Here is a 16,184-nt window from a genome sequence, read left to right as displayed (position 1 = left end):
TGGTATTAATTGCAGTGTCTTCTAGGAAATCTATGTAAATTTCAGCCAAAATTCCTGAGGCCGGCGACCCCATAGCTAGTCCATCTTGTTGGTAAATGCATTTGTCAAATGCGAAATAGTTGTTATGTATTACGAGTTTTAGGACCTGCATAAAGTCTTGGATCTCTAGTTTACTTAGCCCACTATATGTTTTTAGTTTTTTTTGTATTATGGGAAGGAGTTTTTTTGTGTTGATACTGGGATACATATTATTAATATCGAATGAATGAAGGGTGTAAAATGGTAGTATTTAAAATTTATTCAGTTTTTCGATTAATTCGATGGTGTTTTTAACTTATAATCATTATCAGTTTGTTTACACTCGGGACATAGCCACACACTTTCTTCGATATTACTCCTCTTTACAATATTTGCACAATAAAAATGGTACCATTCATCACACTTTTGACACAGAATCCCATTTTTTACTACTCTTCTGCATTTGCCACATTTTTCACTGAATGTTACACCGTTATCCACTATGGATATCACTGACTCACACAGTAGCCACCCGAAAGATGTACTTAAAAAAAGGAGAAGAGTGGTGAAGAGACAGGCAGCGATGGAGGTCCTTGATTCACAACCCAACCCGGGAAGCTGGAAATAGGAAATGAAGCTGATAATGAAAAATTAGTCTGGAACTACAACTTGGAGAATACCATGGAGGATTTTAGTCATACAGAAGTTGCCCGGACCAAATTCTCAGCCTGAAACTAGTAGTGGAATATTACAAATACGGAAATAAACAGTTTATTTCATTCATAGATTTCAAAAAGGCTTATGATAGTATAGACAGATCCACTCTTTTAAAATTGCTCAGATCATGTGTCCTTCATCCTAAATTGACAAAAATTATTGAACTAACTTTAACCAACACAATTTCAAAGGTAAAATTTAGGAGAGAAATGTCAAATTCTTTTACAATAAATACAAGCCTCAGACAAGGTGATCGATTATCCGCACGCTTTTCATTGTAGCTCTTGATCAGTTCCTCATGAAAATTTGGCAAAAAGAAAACCCATCTAAAATCAAAATTGGAGCAAAACCATTAATAAGGACAAACTGCCTAGGGTTTGCAGATGATTTAGCTCTCTTTGCCTGTGTCTGTGCACAGATCCCCAGTCTCCAGAAAATTGCATTAAAAATAGGATTACAAATAGTCTTTGAGAAAACTGAGACCATGTCAATGAAACCCCTTGATATAAATGAAGTCATCATAAATGATCAAAAAATTAACATAGTCCTACAGTTTAAATACCTTGGAGAAATCATTATGCACAACTTAAACGAGAAAGCATAAAAGATAAATAGAACCAACAAAATGAAAACAACACAATTTCTAACCTGGTCACTTTAAACAAAAAGTGCTTGTCAATAGACACTAAGGTCCAACACTTGCCCGAAGCAACTTATGCTTGCAAAACCTTGTTTCAAATTAAAAATGAAAGAAGAACTGACAAGCTCTTCAAAACTGAATGAAGAATTATCAGAACTTGCATAAATAAAAAGTACCAGGTTGAAGGAGTCTGGGGAATCCTCCCCAATGAAACTGACTATCGAGAGATTGACACATTTACCAGCACGATGAAGAAGAAAACAACCTCTTATTTCTTTCATGTCTGACGATTATCATAAAACAGGATTTTATGACAACTAGTGATGAGAAATCTGGAAAAGAGGACAGGAGAGCATTGGATCAAAGAAATTCAAGAGGATCTCAAAACAGTTGGACTTGAAATTACAGATGCAGAGAACAAGAATGAAGTTACCACCTATCTTAAGAATCACAAATTTTCAAGTGAAATAATGCACAGAAGGCCTGTAGAGATTTCAGACAAATTAAGAACACTGAACATATGAAGAAGTACTGAGCAGATAAGAAGAATCAAACATTACATACAACCTTCAATGAAAAAGTGTACATGGAAGACTCACGTGGTCCAGTGTGGCCAATATAGTCAACAACAACAACAACAACAACAACGACGACGACGACGACAACAACAACAACAACAATAATAATTCAAGATAGTGAAAAGTGTATATATTATTGATCAGCATAAAATTTTGTATATAACATAATACTAGTAAAGCTATTTTTGTTACCTGTGTGTTGCCTAGAACTTCATGTAATATTTAGACTTTTCTTTGTGTGTGTGGAATACTTCATTGATGCACCTGTAAGGCACTAAAATGCTGAGTTTGATTTCTTCCTTATATGTTTTTTATATTTTAAAAATAAAATTACATGTACTAATTATTAATCAGCTATTTCCTTTTGTGTGATTGTATGAAAAGTTGCTTGCTGTAAAAATGTACAGATGTTTTAAATCCCACTTGTATCATGCCATTCTCATTACCAGCATATGAGAGTTGACAGTTAAAATTATTTCCATTGGATGTGAACTTATGTTGAATGTCACATTTTAACTTATAAACAAGAACAGCTTGTTCACTCCAATATGACCTAATGTTCTTGCACTTCAGTGCAAATTGTTATATAAAAAAAAAAAAAAAAAATCTGAATTTTACTGCTCTGAATTTGATACCACTAATTGACTGATACTGGATTGTAATTTTATTCCGGGCATTTTTCATAGCCAGTCGAGCCTAGGTAAAGGTCTCAGTTGCTGTACATAATTAAGTAGACTGCAAAAAAATCTGAAAAGTAAATAGTGGAGGCTGGTTCAAGTTTCTAATACACAGTTCACAAAATGCACTATTGAGTTATCTGGTTTATGATCGTGACAGATAATAACTTCATCTTTTGTTAGATGTCAAGAGACTGCCCAGCATGGGCTGTGTCCTGCCTTATATTGTCAACTCACTGGCCCTTGTGGTGGGAGACTCCTTCACGCTGAATTAAGGAAATCGGCTCTGTTAATAACTGCAGTTCAAGACATTTAAAGGGTGCATGTTATAGACCTCGAGTCCCTCTTTCACTCGAGCCAAGTGTGATTGCAATTCAATTGTCAATTTTTAGGTATCAAGCTCCTGCCTCTAATTAGGGCAGTCACATCCCTTTGTGGGAGGAGTTAACTTTGGGTGCAATTCTCAGCTTTGGGGATGCAGTATATTCACACATGTTAGCAATACATTACAGGTGTACCTACATGTGGTGACTTCAACTCGTCTTTTGAATAAGATATTGCATATTTTCACTCTGGGATACACAAAATATTCAGATCTATTCATTGATGTTCCCTACATATTTACCGAGCTCAATAGCTGCAGTCGCTTAAGTGCAGCCAATGCCCAATATTCGGGAGATAGTGGGTTCGAACCCCACTCTCGGCAGCCCTGAAGATGGTTTTCTGTGGTTTCCCATTTTTACACCAGACAAATGCCGAGGCTGTACCTTAATTAAGGCCACGGTCTCTTCCTTCCCACTCCTAGCCCCTTCCTGTCCCATCATCGCCTTAAGACCTATCTGTGTCAGTGCGACGTAAAGCAGCTAGCAAAAAAAACAAAACCAAAAACAACCCCTACATATTTTTCCTATGTCTGGATCAGAATATCACATAATTTTGCATGCCAAAATTCGACGTTGGCACTCGGGAAACATGCAGGTAAAACAGGAAATTTCTTCTGTTAGTGTGAAGCCCTCTAAATAGGTCACACCTCTGGGTGCATTAGACTGTTCGTTGCATCGTGCCTTATTCCCTTCTTTGTCTTACGCTAGAGAGTGCTTTTCTCGCGGGGGCTAGTTTCAACCCCACCTTTCCATTGTCTGCCGAACTATCTTTTGCGGGTCTGATTCTGGCTACATGCCGATCGAGCGCCAGGGGTTCCTTTTGCCCAGCAAGCTGCAAATAACAATTTTAATGGGATGGAAAAATGCAGATACTGCCAATGAGCTGTACAGGACACAGTACTGTTTCACTACATAAAGCTAATTCACTGGGGATTACATAAAATCAGCTTCATGGTCCGTATTGCACTTTAACAGATTCACAACTAAGGTGGAAAATAAAAATACTTAGTTGTGAACACTGAGGATTGTCGTTTTGACATAAAATTGCATAAATATTTTGACTATCTATTTGTTCAAAAAAAGGAATTCCTAAATTCAATATATTAATAAAATTTTGATCATATGTACGCAAAACTGAAACATGTCACAAATAAACTGAGATATACAGATTGTCAATGATGTACCTGTAATGTATTAGCAAAAGTTTCATCACTCTGGGAGGTATATTCTTGAAAATATTAGGGAAAATGTATTGGCGTGCCTTACTCAGGAGGCATAACCTTAGACCGGATATGATAGGTTGCTGTAATGCAAGCTTGTCATCACTTTCACTTTCTTATATTTGATGTGAATAAATGGCTGATGCACATTCTGAATCCAAATAATAATAATGTTGTTGGCTTTATTTCCCACTAACTCCTTTTTTTCAGTTTTCAGAGATCCAAGGTGCCGGAATTTATTCCCACAGGAGCTCTTTAACATGCCAATATATTTACTGACATGAGGCTGACGTATTTCAGCACCTTCAAAAACCACCGGACTAAGCCAGGATCGAACCTGCCAAGTTGGGGTCAGAAGGCCAGTTTCTTAACTGTCTGAGCCACTCAGCCCAGCTTCCGAATCCAAGTCAGAATCTGTTGGTTCATTCTCAGTATCCTAGAAGTCAGATCCGTCACTTTCATTTTCCAACAAATTTTGTCATACTTCACATTTAGACACACACTGTACTAAAGATGTATATAATCACTCAAATAACAATATATATATAAAGTAAATAACTCACACTGAACAGAACACTACAAAATAAAATGAAACACAATAGCAAAGCGCCTGTGAATTTTTGTTTACAAACACTACAGCAATGGCGTTCAAACAGATGGTGAGAAAACTGCGCTAATTTATTTCTGTGAATTTGCACCCAAAGAGGTTGTTATCTTGGAGTGCTGTGGTTATCTATGTAAGTTTGAACTGATCCTTACCTCCTGAAATGAAGGACAAACTGTTGATTTGATTAGTGAAGGCACACTCTTTTTTTATATAATATAACTGATCCAAAATACATGGGCAGTGGCTTGAAGAAGTATGTATGAGACGGAGAGGTTTCCAATCAAAACAGGGGTGAAGCAAGGAGATGGGATCTCATGCATATTATTTAACTATTTCCTGTAAATGATCATCAGGCAATGGACCTGATCCCTACCGGTGAACACTGGATTAAGAATGGGGATCAAAGCAGACAACCTAAGGATCCCATGGTTGGCCTTTGCCAATGATCTGACCTTACAAGCAAATGACATACAAGAGGTCACTACGCAACTCCAAACACTACACTCAATATCAGCTAAAACAGGTCTCCTGATCAACATTGGTAAGACCGAGTTTATTACCAATATCAAAGATGCCCCTAGAATGATTGAAAATTGAAAAGTGTGGTATGAAATTAAGCGCAGAGAAAAGCAAGACCATGGTGATGTCAAGAGGGGAAAGACATTGTGAAAATTCTGGGGAGATAATTAATGCAGAAACAATTAGCAAGAGGATGCAACAGGGCAATGCATTCTACCAGAGCGTAAGAAACGTTGTGCAGAAAGAAGTATAAAGAGATAATGTTCAAAATGTGTTATGCATCCATATTGACTTATGTGGCTGAGACCTGAATAGTGACAAGTAGGGATGAGAATAGAATTCAACCCAGTGAAATGTGTAGCGGCAATTGGAGGCATAAATAAAACAATTATAAAAGAAAAAAACATTTGGAACATTAAATCAAAATTTGAATCGTTAGAACCATATCATAAAATGAATATTAAACAAGGAAAAATACACGGAAACTAATGGCAGGATGTGGACAGCAGAAGGAACCCTACGAGGTTGTGGATTGAAGGACCTTTATGGCAAAAACTTCAACAAAGAAAAATTTTAATACTTACTTATACAGTAGTAAATACATATTTATTATAAAAACGTTAAAGAAAAAGAAATAAGGAACACTACTGGCAGCATAAACACAAAAAGAAAAACAAATTCTGATAAAATGAAGTTGCATCATTGAAAATTACAAGTCGAAAATATGGAGCGTCCAACTTCACCAAAGAAATAGTATACAAGCCATAGGAAAACATTTTAAAATGAATCAGTATTACTGAGATCAGTCTTAATGAAAAATTAATTTAAGTTACCAAGCTGTGAGAAAAAGCTTGCCTCATGCCAAGGTGAAGGTGGATGTACGACCTCTTTACACCATCGTAAATGACAATTGATTTCTGATAGAAAGATCAATGGGTAAAACAACAAAAAAACACACACACACACTCTCTCTCTCTCTCTCTCTCATATGCTTTTCAGCGTTAACTCTGTAAATTTACTAAACTTCGCCACAATCCTGTATTTGCAACTAGTGCAGTGGCCTCATTTAGTTCTATACCTCTTATCTTTAAATCTAGAAACTGAATCTAACCATCGTCATCTTGGTTTATCTCTACTTTTCTTACCCTCCATAACAGAGTCCATTATTCTCCTAGGTAACCTATCCTCCACCATTTGCCTTAAATGACCCCACCACTGAAGCCGGTTTATGCGTACAGCTTCATCCATCGAATTCTTTCTTAAATTATCCTTTATCTCCTCATTCTGAGTACCTTCCTGCCATTGTTCCCACCTGTTTGTACCAGCAATCATTCTTGCTACTTTCATGTCTGTTACTTCTAACTTATAAATAAGATATCCTGAGTCCACCCAGCTTTTGCTCCCATAAAGCAAAGTTGGTCTGAAAACAGACCGATGTAAAGATAATTTCATCTGGGAGCTGACTTCCTTCTTACAGAATACTGTTGATCGCAACTGCGAGCTCACTGCATTAGCTTCACTACACCTTGATTCAATCTCACTTACTATATTACTATCCTGGGAGAACACACAATCTAAATACTTGAAATTATCGACCTGTTATGGCTTTGTATCGAAAATATGTCATTGCCAGGAGATCCTGTGGATAGTCTGGCTGCCTGTTTTCGCTGTTGCTCAGTTAGAACCACCCAGGAGGCACGTGTAGGGAAATTAGAGGTTAAACCTACGGACGTGAGCAACACTACCTACCGTACACTACCGTACACTATCCTTCAAACAACACCTCCTGAACTTAGCACAAAAGTTGAAGTCTCGAAATAACATCCTTCATAAACTGTGTGGAACTACCTGGGGATCTTCAGCAACCACTTTGCGATCTTCAGCCCTGGGTTTGGTGTATTCAAGTGCTGAGTATGTGCACCTGTTTGGATGAACAGTCATCATACAGGGCTTGTCGACACCCAGCTTAATACCACAATGCGCATCATATCCGGCGCAATCACATCTACTCCAGTTCATTGGCTTCCACTGCTAACTGGTATAATGTCACCTGATCTACGCCGATCTAATGCCCTTATGAAGGAATTCCACAAGATCTCAAGAAATCCTAGTCTACCCGTGCATAGTGACCTGCCACTTCTGAATCTTAATAGACTGAAATCACGCCATCCAACTCTGCGTGATGCTGCTAACATGGATGCTAAGGATTTTAAATCTCTTGATGAGTGGAAAAGTAGATGGGAAGCAGCAATGGATGTGCGCCTTCATACCTTCTTCTTAGGTCCCGAACTTCCAAGTGGATCCCACCTTCCACGCAAGACCTGGACTGCCCTGAATAGAATCAGAACAGGACATGGCCGGTGTAGAGCCGCTCTCCATAAGTGGAAAAAGCTACCTAATCCAGACTGTGACTGCGGAGCTCCGCACCAGACTGTTCATCATATCATCAGGGAATGTAAGATTTGAGCGTTTCACGGTGATAAGATGATTTCCTGCTGGTATCTCCAGAAGCTGTACGTTGGATTGAAAAACTTGATATTCAATTGTGAAGCACAAATTAATTTGTTTCTCAGCTGTAAATATGTGTGTATATATATATATATATATTACTAATATTGTCTGTATAAGCCATACGCTAAATAAATAATAATAATAATAGCTTTGTATCACCAATCTGACATTCAGTTCTGTTGTATTTCTTACCTACTGATGTCAGTTTAGTCTTCGAAAGGCTAATATTTTCATACCATACTCATTGCACCTATTTTCAAGTTCCAAGATATTAGACTGCAGGCTTTCAGCACAATCTGCCATTAAGGCCAAGTCGTCAGCATAGGCCAAACTGCTTACCGGTACAACATTTCCACCTAACTGAATCCCTTCCTGCCATTTTATACCTTTCAGCAGTTGATCCTTGTAAACTACGAACAGCAAAGGTGAAAGATTATAGCCTTGTCTAACCCCTGTAAGTACCCTGAACCAAGAACTCATTCTACCATCAATTCTCACTGAAACCCAATTGTCAACATAAATGCCTTTGATTGATTTTAATAATCTACCTTTAATTCCATAGTCCCCCAGTATGGCGAACATCTTTTCCTTTGGTACCCTATCATATGCTTTCTCTACGAAACATAAACACACCTGCCTATTCCTCTTGTAGCATTTTTCAATTACGTGGTGCATACTGAAAATATGATCCTGACAGCCTCTCTGTGGTCTGAAAACATACTGGTTTCCATCCAACTTCCTCTCAACGACTGATCGCACCCTCCTTTCCCCGATGCCAGTGATTACTTTGCCTGGTATACTAATCAATGAGATACCTCGATGGTTGTTGCAATCTTTCCTGTTCCCTTGCGTATGGATCGGTGCAATTAGTGCTTTTGTCCAATCTGAAGGTACCTTACCAACACTCCATCCTAATCTTACTACTCTGTGAAGCCATTTCATCCCTGCCTTCCCACTATGCTTTACCATTTCAGGTCTAATTTCATCTACTCCTGGTGCTTTATGACATAGGAGTTTATTTACCATCCTTTCCACTTCCTCAAGCATAATTTTTACCAACATGATTTTCCTCCTCCCCATGCGCTTGGCTGTTTGCAACACCACCAGGAAGATTTCCTTTTACGTTGAGAAGATGTTCAAAATATTCCCTCCACCTCTCCAGTGATTCCCTGGGATCTATTTTGTGTTCACCTGAATTACCCAAAACACTGTTCATTTCCTTTTTCCCTTCCTTCCTAAGATTCTTTATTACTGTCCAGAAAGTTTTCCCTGCTGCGTGACCTAGCCTTTCCAGGTTATTACCAAAATCTTCCCATGACTTCTTTTTGGATTCAACAACTATTTGTTTCACTCTGTTTCTTTCATCTACATACAAATCCCTGTCTGCCTTGGCCCTTGTTTGGAGCCATTTCTGATAAGCCTTCTTTTTATGTTTACAAGCTGCTCTCACTTCATCATTCAACCATGATGTTCGCTTTTTCCCGTCTTTGCATACAGTTGTTCCTAGGCGTTCCCTTGCTGTTTCTACTACAGCATCCCTGTATGCCACCCATTCTCTTTCTATATCCCGACCCTGCATACAGTCTACTGTTTGAAACTTCTCGCTAATCATATCCATGTACTTCTATCTAATTTCCTCGTCCTGGAGATTTTCTACCCTTTTTCGTTTGCAGACAGATTTCACTTTCTCTACCCTAGCCTAGAGATACTTAATTCACTACAGATCAGATGGTGGTCGGTGTCATCGAAAAATCCACGGAAAACTTGTACATTCCTAACAGATTTCCTGAATTTGAAGTTGGTTAAGATATAGTCTATTATGGGTCTTGTACCCCTAGCCTCCCATGTGTGGCGGTGAATAGCCTTATGCTTGAAGCACGTATTTGTAACTGCTAAACCCATACTAGCATGTCCAGCAAACACTTCCCATTCCCATTAACTTCCATATCTTCCCCAAATTTACCAATCACCCTTTCGTATCCTTCAGTTCTATTTCCAACTCTTGCATTGAAATCGCCCATTAGCACTGTTCTTTCCTTGCTGTTGACCCTGATCACGATGTCACTCAGTGCTTCATAAAACTTGTCAACTTCATCCTCATCTGCATCCTCACATGGTGAATACACTGAGACAATTCTCGTCCTAATTCCTACAACTGACAAATCTACCCACATCATTCAATCATTTATGTGCCTAACAGAAACTATGTTGCATGCAATGGTATTCCTGATAAACAGCCCTACCCTGTACTCTGCCCTTCCCTTTCTAACACCCGTCAAGTACACTTTATAATCTCCTATCTCTTCCTCGTTATCTCTCCTTACCCGAATATCACTTACTCCTAGCACATCCAAATGCATCCTCTTTGCTGATTCAGCGAGTTCTACTTTCTTTCTTCCATAAGCCCCATTAATATTGATAGCTCCCATCGAATTCCATTTCATTCGCCAAGTTGTTTCCAAGGAGTCCCTCGCCTGTCAAATGGGAGTGGGACTCCATTACTCCCATAGGTCCGAAGCTTGCTTAAAATGTCCTGAGCTCAGTAAATTCACGAAGCAGGATACTACCCTACTTACACATAGTCCAAGTGAGGATCTCTCCTCTAATGGGTTATGGACCACCGGTGGATTGTATAGTCCTAGCTGCCTGAGCACAAGGAGTGCCACGACTCAGAATATGTCCGAGATGCCCACTCCCTTCCATAGCAACTGGTATCCCGGCTCTCAGGACCACTTACTAGGCCACTGAGCCATTGCCCATGGTTCACGAACTAGGACGTGACTATAGTAACCCACACCATAAACTCCTGTGACAAATTAAAATGTGAAATAAAATTTTTAAAAATAAAGTTACATTAGGAAGATTTGCTTACTCCAAGAGAAGCCAGAGCTCCCATGGAACACAGACCTACGGGACAAAATGTCCGCTCTACGTGATGCCGAAAACAGCATTAAGACACCCTGTGATGTGCTTTCCGAAGGTAGCCCGTGCTGGATGGTGGAACCAAAAATGGCACAGCAAAATTAATACCCGATGACCACACAGGAGTTACCTTTCGATTTATTTAAAGCAATCAAATTTAATGTTTAATTGGACGCTTGCTATCTTGTCCTTTGTAAACATCTCGAAGCTTGTATCTGGTGCAAGTCCCAGAAAAATGGACACATGTCGTACAGGGTGTCCCACAATTTTTGACGGTAAAATTTAATACAATTTAATACAAAGCCAAGGAAAGACAGAGTGAGAAAGGAAGTTGGAATAGAAAACCTAAGTGATAGAATTGATAACAATAAATTAAGGTGATTTGGACATGAAGGATGAACTGCTGATTGAATTAGTGAAGCCACACTATTTTTTAAATATAATTTAGCTTATCCAAAATACATGGACAATGGCTTGAAGAAGTGTGTATCGAGGAAAAAAGAATACCAAAACAGATGATGGAGATGAAATTCGAGGCAAAGGGAGTGAGAGGGAGACCTAGAACAAGGTGAATCATTTCAATAAAGAGGAGTGCAAGAAGAAGAAACCTGGACTGGGAAAAAATGTTGGAAGGAGAGAGGAAGGTGGAGAGTGCATTAGATGCCCGACCCAGCAGGAGCTGGATAAGGGGAAAGGATGACGATGGCAGCCGGCGGGCATATGTTCAGCTGCCTGGACATTGACTGAGAAAAGCAAGTGTTGAGGTTCCTGAGAAGCATCACAGGAAAAACCAGACAAGATAGGGTAAACAGTGGAGCGTCTGGACAGAGAAGTGGTGTTGGGAGATTGCAGGGCAGAATTGATTTGGAGAAGCTGAAGTGATTTGGGCACATGATGAGAATGCCAAATAAGGCATACAAGAAATTGGTGATAGGGACAGGGGCTGGAGGCTGGCCCAGGATTAGATGGAAGGATACAGGGAGGGGAGTGCATTAAGGATGGAGTGAAGCAGAGAGCCGAAGTACATTACCCTACCCAGTACGAATCTAGAATAGATTGTTCACTTCAAATAATATATATTATAGAAAAGGAATCGTTAGTATCAGGAGACAAAACCTTGAGGTTGTTGAATACTTCAAATATTTGGGAAGTGAAATAATGCAAGATGGAAGGTTGGATAAGGAGATCAGCAGAAGGGTGCAAGTGGGATATACATTCTACAAGAATGTAAGGAACCTGGTGTGGAACAGAGAAGTTCCTATGAAAGGTAAAGAGATAATGTACAGAGACTTGGACAGCAAGAAGTGACAGTAACATTCAGGCCAGTGAAATGAAGTTCCTGACGGACGCAAGGAGAGACAAAGTAAGAAATTTTGTGGTCGGAAAAGAGATAGGAGTAGAAAAACTGAGTGATATGTTGGAGAATAAATGGAGATGGTTTGGACATCTTATGGGGATGGAGGAGGGAATGGTAAGTGCCATCAACAGCTCGAACTGGCAGGAGCTGGACAAGGGGAAATTAAAATGATGATGCTGACTGTAGAAATTCATACATTTTTCACATTTATGACTAACAATAGTATTCCTTCATGCTAATATAGGCTACATTAATGAAAGGTGAAGAGTGTAAATTGAACTTTGCTGTTACACTTATAATAGCCATTATTGTTACATGTTTCATTGGGATAATTTGGTTAATAGAATGCTTTTACTGTTTCAGACTGTAAATGCCAACTGTGCTGTGGTATGTGGAGGGCTTCATTCTGATCATTTGGCTCGACTGTCTGGTGGTAGCAGTGAACCTCGGATTGTCCCAGTCCGAGGAGAATACGTGCTACTGAACCCAGCTAAGAATCATTTAGTGAAGGGAAATATCTATCCGGTAAGTATTTCAGTTAAATATCATCAGAGCATATTTAGGAAAATAACTTTTTCTAAGAAGAACTTAAATTTCTGCCTGAAGCTTCTACCCTGGCTTGCACGATCTTTTATGTGTGTTTTTAGCTAATGCAAAATATTCAGATTCAGTAATTAACAGGATACTGTAATTGGCAAGTTTACTTAAGTACATATTTATTGTTTATGAGAGCTACTAATAATTTATAAATCCGGAATGGTGTGTAGTCTTGTTACAACACACACTTTATGATAACAGATTAGTTATTACCTGAGACACTAAGTACCTTTTAGATATGTTAGAAGTGTGTTTTTGAAATTAAAACATCTAGGATGCAACGGTGACCTCCAGTTCAAAAATTCTTGGCATGATGTGAAGTGTTGTGTTACCAGTGCTGCTTTACAGTGTTGAAGGATAGACACTGAACTGGGTGCAGGCCTTTGAAATGTGGATGTATGGCAGAATGTGCAAGCTCCCATTGGTAGACCTTGTCACCAACGACAAAGAGGGGCTCCACTGTGCCAGGAAAATGTGTGAATTCTTAAGGTCGATTCGCACATCTCTGGGACGTGTTGGCGCTCTACATTTCTATATCCATTCTTTCTGACATGAATTTATTATGTCTGTTCTCACACTTCACTTCCATGCAGTTACGTCAGTAGTCAATTGTTTCATGATGAATTTTAGTGATGATGATGATCTCATAATCTGTTAACATTTCCCGTATTGATAATTCCAATGACCACAAGTATAAAGATTGGACTTTCCACCTAATCAATATGTCTACTATTATTTATTATGAGATACTTAAAACATTTTACATTGCAGTACCAGTTTTGACCCTACATGTGGGGTTATCTTCAGCTGCTGAAGGACCTTGAACTTATTAAAAATAACATATATTATTAAAACACTACTTATTCTAATTTTGAATGACTAATTCTAAATTACATTTATGTGTTGTAGTGTTAAAATGTGCTTGGAAAAGAAATTTGAAAGTCTAAAATTGTTCACCAGGTCGTTATAATGTCACTGATCTTGATGTTCAATCACACACTGATTTCAGTATTACATTGCTGATACTCTTATTTAAAGTATTAAAAACATCTTATTTGTAAGTACCATAGTACCATTCAACATACCATGGTACCATCCTTCTGGATGTGGAACTTTTAACAGTGGTTCACCATTCACGATACAGCAACTCTGATAAGGGTAACACAAAATAGGAAAAATTACTCCATGATAGTTGACAATCTTTTGTGGGGAGATGGTGGTGGTGGTGGTGGTGGTGGTGGTGGTGGTAGTGGTGGTGGTGGTAGTAGTAGTAGTAGTAGTAGTAGTAGTAGTTTCGTCGTCGTTGTTGTTGTTGTTGTTGTTGTGGCAGGGGAAAATCTTTTAAAGACCCCACTCTGTGTGGGAGTTGGATTTCCACCAACTAAATACCCCTGCCCTCTTCACTCATGCCATTCTGGAACTGCTTGATGGCATGACATCAGAATGGAGTGATGTATATTATTAAGTTCTTCCTTTCTCTTCTTTCTCCTTCGTCCCCATAATGCATGTCTCCATTGACTTTACTGTGTTCCAGGCAAGTGGGCTCTCCAACATGATCTGAACCAAATTCCCTGGCGTGAGTCGTCGGCCAAGTTGTTGGCAGGCTTTCCTTCGTTCTTCTTCCCATTGAACACAGCAGAAAAAAGTGTGTTCTACTGTATCCCTTTCAGAACATTACCAACAACCATCTCCCTGCGTCTCTTCCATCTTCATGGCATATACACCAAATCTTCCATGTCCTGTCAGGATCTGCGAAAGATAGTAATCTACCTGCCGATGTCTACATTTAAGCCAGCCTCCTATGTTGCGTATTAGCTTTTTTGTCCATTGGCCAACATCGGTTGTGCCATCCCATTGGCCTTGCCAGTCTAGTAAGAGCTGGTTCGTCAAGGCTTTCTTTTCTTCAGCAGATATAGCCGCACCCCTTTCGTGCCAGTTTTCTCTCTACCACGAGGAGGTCAGTGGGAATACTGGCAGCTACAACTTGTAAAGCTGCTGTCGAAACAGTTCGATATGCACAGATAACTCCAAGCAGCATTTTCCTCTGTACTCTTTCCATAGCACTCCGGTGAATCTTCCTCCTGAGTGCATTGTGCCAGATAGGTGCAGCATAAAGTAAAATGGAATATACTGCAGAGCACATAATCTGTCTCTTAACTGTTCTTGGTCCCCCGATGTTAGGCATAAGTCTAGCTAATGCCGATGCCTTCTTCTCTACCTTTTGAGTTACTGCTTTCACATGTGCACCAAATATGCAACTGTTCTTGGTCCCCCGATGTTAGGCATAAGTCTAGCTAATGCCGATGCCTTCTTCTCTGCCTTTTGAGTTACTGCTTTCACATGTGCACCAAATATGCAATTCCTGTCGATAAGAACCCCAAGGTATCGTACAGACTTCCCTGGGATAATCACTGTATCATTTAATAGGAAGCGGACATTCTTCCAATTCCTGGAACCTTTCAAAATTACAGGCTCAGTCTTATGTGGAGCCAGTCTCAATTTATTATTTACCATCCAAAGGTTAACTCGTCTCAGTGATTCATTTACTCGGAAGGTCAGTTCCTCTACATTCTCTGCTATTACCACTATTGCAAGGTCATCTGCATAACTGATAGATGTTGTCCCTTTTGTCAGCTACAGGTGTAGGATGCCATCATATAGAATGTTCCACAAGGTGGGTCCTAGGACAGATCCCTGTGGAACGCCAGCACTCATTTCAAGGTCTTCTAAATCATCAAGTCGTACTCTTCGTCCTTTGAAGTACTTAGCAATTATTTGTTGTAGATACCGAGAAATGATCTACTTACGAAGTTCTCTCGAAATAATTCTCCAAGAAGCATTGTTAAAAGCATTTTTGACATCTAGCGTTATCAAAACAGCCCACTTCTCACTGCTTTCTGCCTGTATTTGAATCACCCTCTCAATAGCTTGGGTTGTGGTTTTGCCCTTTCTAAATCCAAACTGGTTCAAAGAATGTCCTCCCTGTTGTTCAAATTCTTTCTCCAGTCTCATTTTAATCAATCCTTCGTAAAGCTTGCTCAAGGTGTTTAATAAGCAAAGTGGCCTGTATGCTGATGGATCTAATGGTAATTTTCCTGCCTTCAATAACAGCACTAGCTTTAGTAGTAGTAGTAGTAGTAGTAGCAGTAGTAGTAGTAGTAGTAGTAGTAGTAGTAGTAGTAGTGTAAAAGCACCAGTCATTGACACCCTTAAGGAAAATTTAGAATTCATTTAATTCTGCTTCAGTTTCTTTTTCATCTGAACTTCTTTTCATGGTGTGAATATAATCTACAATTCTTTCTTTATCTAGGATATATTTGTTCTAACTATAACATTAGTAGTTAACTGGATATTTTTCTTTGTTTCAAACGTAAAAACTTAACCAGTCATTGACATGCTACAGAAACTTAAAACACCAATAGATGACACAGTAGAGAA

General features: G+C 39.1%; 1 protein-coding gene across 1 annotated transcript in view; it reads left to right on the top strand.

Moving 5' to 3' along the window:
• LOC136881243 (L-2-hydroxyglutarate dehydrogenase, mitochondrial) overlaps positions 1-16,184 on the top strand; it is a 246,217-nt gene that overhangs the window by 66,485 nt on the left and 163,548 nt on the right. The window contains exon 4 of the mRNA XM_068229234.1: positions 12,513-12,674. Within this exon, the coding sequence (XP_068085335.1) occupies positions 12,513-12,674 (162 nt within the window). The remainder of the gene's footprint in view (positions 1-12,512; positions 12,675-16,184) is intronic.

The sequence above is a fragment of the Anabrus simplex genome, chromosome 9 (assembly GCF_040414725.1).
Source record: "Anabrus simplex isolate iqAnaSimp1 chromosome 9, ASM4041472v1, whole genome shotgun sequence".
NCBI classification, from domain to species: Eukaryota; Metazoa; Arthropoda; class Insecta; order Orthoptera; family Tettigoniidae; genus Anabrus; species Anabrus simplex.
This window is presented reverse-complemented; position numbering and strand designations above follow the sequence as displayed.